The following is a 5,114-nucleotide window of genomic DNA, read 5'->3' on the forward strand; positions in this document are numbered from 1 at the left end:
ACTGATTGGCTGTTTTGAAGGGGGTGCAGTGCTCGTAGGAGCGCTGCTTCCCCTTCATTTCTCTTACTTTCTCACACTGTGAATTGCCAACACGGCCGTAGCGGCGGTTCACCGTATTACAGTCTTCATCCTATTCACTTTAATGGAAGAAGGTTGTAAAACTGCGAACCGCAACTACGGCCGTGTCGACGATTCAGTGTGAGAAAGTGAATGAAGGGGAAGCAGCGCTCGTACGGGAGTCGGACCCCGACCCATCAGCTATTGATGGCCATCAATTTTTAGCGACTGGACAACCCCTGGACGCCATCTATACCGTAAGTCAACCTCCCGAGCAACGACGGGTATAAAAGCTAGTAGTTTTTATTTAAAAAGATCATCACCTTTTAATAATAAGTGTGCGGCAGGAATCCTTGTATAAGATAAATGAAGCCCCGTCCCCCGTCCTATGTCCCAGTTTTCACCTATGAATTCTCTGTCCTAATCTTTACGTTCCGTTCTTGGCATTTTGCAGTTTTTTATTCTGATATTTTCTGACGTCGTCGTGTTTTGTGTCCCGTTTATACTTTCTGTCTATATGACGATATATTCTCATGTTCCGCGCCACAAAACCTTCCCTCATCCTGAGCAAAATCTCCAGAAATGATACAAGTGAAGAGTCTGAAATGTTCTTTATTGCGTTAATATTGAGAAAGCCGAAAAAGACGAAGAAAACAAACAGAATATCAGCTGAAAAGCCACAAAATCACAGACACAAGGCAGGAAAATCCCACCTGATGAGATCCACAGACGTCATTCGCAGTGAGAGTCCGGACTGGCAAGTAAAGCCAAAGTGTTGGTAGCCACTACTATATTTAAAATAATGTAACTTTGAATGTTTGGTGGAAATTGTTGGAAATATGGCCCCAATGTTTAAAATTATCAAATCAAGCAGCTCAAAGAAGTCTTAATGTCACCCAAAATGAGTAGGAAATTAAACAAGGGCACATAGCAAGGAGAGAATTATAAAACTGCAGAGTACAGCCCCATCAGGAAAGAGGACTTATAATATGGGGAATATCGGAGGATAGAAACACTTATAATATGGGGAATGTCGGAGGATAGAAGCAATTATAATATGGGGAATATCGGAGGATAGAAGCAATTATAATATGGGGAATGTCGGAGGATAGAAGAACTTATAATATGGGGAATATCGGAGGGTAGAAGCACTTATAATATGGGGAATATCGGAGGGTAGAAGCACTTATAATATGGGGAATATCGGAGGGTAGAAGCACTTATAATATGGGGAATATCGGAGGGTAGAAGCACTTATAATATGGGGAATATCGGAGGGTAGAAGCACTTATAATATGGGGAATATCGGAGGGTAGAAGAACTTATAATATGGGGAATATCGGAGGGTAGAAGCACTTATAATATGGGGAATATCGGAGGGCAGAAACACTTATAATATGGGGAATATCAGAGGATAGAAACACTTATAATATGGGGAATATCGGAGGATAGAAACACTTATAATATGGGGAATATCAGAGGATAGAAACACTTATAATATGGGGAATGTCGGAGGATAGAAGCAATTATAATATGGGGAATATCGGAGGATAGAAGCAATTATAATATGGGGAATATCGGAGGATAGAAGCACTTATAATATGGGGAATGTCGGAGGGCAGAAACACTTATAATATGGGGAATATCGGATCGGAGGATAGAAGCAATTATAATATGGGGAATGTCGGAGGATAGAAGCACTTATAATATGGGGAGTGTCGGATCCTTGGCTAACCGCTTGGTGGCACTTCCATATAATCCTGGCAAAACAGCCCTCGGAGGTGTTCTGAACAAGTAACAACTAGAGAGTATGCAACGCTGCCCTGCTTTAGGTAACAGGAGTCAGTAGTATTACCTGAAGTCAGAACTTTTTCACATTTTCCCAGGAATTCATCAGATTGATTGTCCTCATCCCAAACCTCTATTGTGTACCTTTTACTGGAGCTGAGCTCTACAAATCCCATATTATAATTCACATTCCATGTGTTATCTTTATTCTGGATTGTTGGGGTTCTCATATCAGATTTATCAAATTTAAATTTCACATAGGCGTCTGTCTGTGTCCACCAGTCACCTTTCAGACCAGTGGCACGTTTGATGATCACGTGAAGCTTGGCCACTTCGCCATGTGTTGGGCAGCAGTTAGAACTTGTGTACTTAGAAGCTGGACATGAACAGGAGCAGTCGTTCCCTTGACTATTGACCACGCGGCCAGGACAGGAGCACTTCTGTGTTAAAGCCATTTCATTGATGTAATTACTTATGGCCAGCCTGAGATTCTCTTTCTTAGGGCCCTTAATTCTCACCAAGTTATGGATAGAATCTAAGGAATAGGAAACCAGACCGGGGTGAGTCTTCAGGCTTTCCATCCACTTCTCAAAGACATCAGAATTGCCTCTTTCGGTTGAGAGAAGATCAAATGTTGCATTTCCTCCTATCACCTGTAAACGTAAAATGACATTTTCGCATTCAGATCATCACACAACGTCTACAGGTATTCACTTTTGAATGTAAAAAAAAAAACAACAGATGAGGCATCGGAGGATTTGACGCACAATTTTTGACCCGGTCAGGAAAAAGTTGCAGAGAGAATTTCTCCGTCCATCGCAAGTCAACACTAAACAGAGGCTGAAAAGAACAACCTGACTCCTTCTACGTCTGTAAATTATCTCGATTCACAAGGAAGAATCCGATTTGTTCATTGTTTTCTAGATTCAACTCCTTCAACAATCATATCCCACAATAAAATACTCTTCATCTAGAAAATTATTTTTTTAACGTCAGATGTGACTATTGCGTCTAGAAAAGTCTCCTCTAGTTGGATAGAAGAGAAATGAATTCTCAGGACTATACGGCAATGTCTATACTCGTGTCTGTCCTGGCCAACGAGGAAGCCATTGTCTTATGGAAATCCACCAGAGACATCTTTACTAGAGACAGTTCTGATATGAGGACTTTTCTACTATGAATCTCGGCAGAACTAAGTCCATAAAGCACAAGGACTCACCTCCCATTTACGATCACTGAACGCTTTATGGAAATTATTTCCAAATTCCGATTTAGTTAATTTTTCTTTGCATTGTTCAACTTTGGAATCGATAGTTGCTGAATTGCCCATTTTGGATATCCCGACCTCGGCTTCAACTGAAAGGCAATCCTTGACCTCATCAATCTGCAAACCATTCATAGTCACTTGACAGGTTCTCACTGCAGTGACCTCTTGGGTCCGACCTCCAACTTTTACACGCGTGATATAGTGTGTGCCAAAGTTGGCTATCAGACGTCTGTATTCAGCCTTACTCATCTTATCGTAACTATCGGGAAGATCTTTCAAAGATTTCTCAAAATGAGGTGTTAATGAGGCATTTGATCCCAAGCGAAAACTGAAATAAAAAAACAAAACAAAAATTAAATTATAAAAGCAGAAGTTTACGCCTTTTGTGTAAATTATATTTCTAAAAATTATTTGAACATTTTGTAACTAGTAACCCCCCTACTCCAATGAAGGCAGGATACGGTAATACCTGTAAAAGGAACATTCTAACTTGTGGCTCAGAAAGTTGTAATTGTCAGTGAGACTTTTACTTTTGGCAAACTTGGCCATCTCACTGTGAGATCCTCCGACCGCTGTCTTCGCGCTCACCACATGAACGTTAACACTGAGACCAACTTTCCAATCATTCTGCACTGAAGACGTTGCTTCATTGGCCACTGACACTTTGGAACGAGATACCACGCTTTGTATATTTCTGGAACATGAAGACTCTGGTCTCCAGTCCACCAGGGCCTTGGGTAGTTTCTGCAGGCTGTTCCGGTTATTAGGATTCGCACACACTGTACATTTCTCTCCAACCTCCTGTAGATCAAGAAGAAAAGATCCGGTGGTCTTCATGGTGACGATATCAATGCCTTCTCCTAACAAAGTATGGCCCGGTACAAATTTTGCATCCTTGCATTCTTTCAATGTTCCAGTTCTACACCCATATTTAAGAATGGGCGAGCTCATGGAAAGTCTCTGATGATGGTGAAGAAGAAGAAGAAGAAGCCAGAACAGAAGACTCTGTTTGGGCTTCATTGCTGAAAATTTACTAGAAAAGAAAGAGGCAACAGTTTTATCATTGAAATTATAAGAATTCATACAAATATATAACAATGTCAATCCAAAATTGTCAATGGTGGTCCACGCATGAAACATATAGAGCAGGGGTCCTCAACTGGCGGACCGTGGTTCGAACTCTACAGAGGGCACTGTGACATTATCTACAGAGGGCACTGTGACATTATCTACAGAGGGCACTGTGACATTATCTACAGAGGACAGTGTGACATTATCTACAGAGGGCACTGTGGTAGTATCTACAGAGGACAGTGTGATATTATCTACAGAGGGCACTGTGGCAGTATCTACAGAGGGCACTGTGGCAGCATCTACAGAGAACAGTGTGACATTATCTACAGAGGACACTGTGACATTATCTACAGAGGACAGTGTGATATTATCTACAGAGGACACTGTGGCAGTATCTACAGAGGACACTGTGGCAGCATCTATAGAGGACACTGTGGCAGTATCTACAGAGAGCACTGTGGCAGCATCTACAGAGGACACTGTGACATTATCTACAGAGGAAGTGTGGCAGCATCTACAGAGGACACTGTGGTAGTATCTACAGAGGGCATTGTGGCAGCATCTACAGAGGACACTGTGACATTATCTACAGAGGACAGTGTGACATTATCTACAGAGGGCACTGTGGCAGCATCTACAGAGGGCACTGTGGCAGTATCTACAGAGGGCACTGTGGCAGCATCTACAGAGGACACTGTGGCAGTATCTACAGAGGGCACTGTGGCAGCATCTACAGAGGACACTGTGGCAGCATCTACAGAGGGCACTGTGGCAGTATCTACAGAGGACACTGTGGCAGCATCTACAGAGGACACTGTGGTAGTATCTACAGAGGGCATTGTGGCAGCATCTACAGAGGACACTGAGACATTATCTACAGAGGACAGTGTGACATTATCTACAGAGGACACTGACATTATCTACAGAG

At 42.3% G+C, this 5,114-nt stretch overlaps 1 protein-coding gene across 1 annotated transcript; it reads right to left on the reverse strand.

Annotated features, from left to right (window-relative positions):
- Positions 1-653: 653 nt before the first annotated feature.
- Positions 654-4,141, reverse strand: LOC142656082 (perforin-1-like). Its single transcript, XM_075830951.1, has 3 exons — positions 3,582-4,141; positions 3,065-3,440; positions 654-2,498 (listed from the first exon to the last, which is right to left on the reverse strand). The coding sequence occupies exons 1-3, from the start codon at positions 4,130-4,132 to the stop codon at positions 1,788-1,790; spliced, it is 1,638 nt and encodes a 545-aa protein (XP_075687066.1). The 5' UTR covers positions 4,133-4,141; the 3' UTR covers positions 654-1,787.
- Positions 4,142-5,114: the final 973 nt, after the last annotated feature.

The sequence above is a fragment of the Rhinoderma darwinii genome, chromosome 6, assembly GCF_050947455.1.
Source record: "Rhinoderma darwinii isolate aRhiDar2 chromosome 6, aRhiDar2.hap1, whole genome shotgun sequence".
In the NCBI taxonomy this organism is placed as follows: domain Eukaryota; kingdom Metazoa; phylum Chordata; class Amphibia; order Anura; family Rhinodermatidae; genus Rhinoderma; species Rhinoderma darwinii.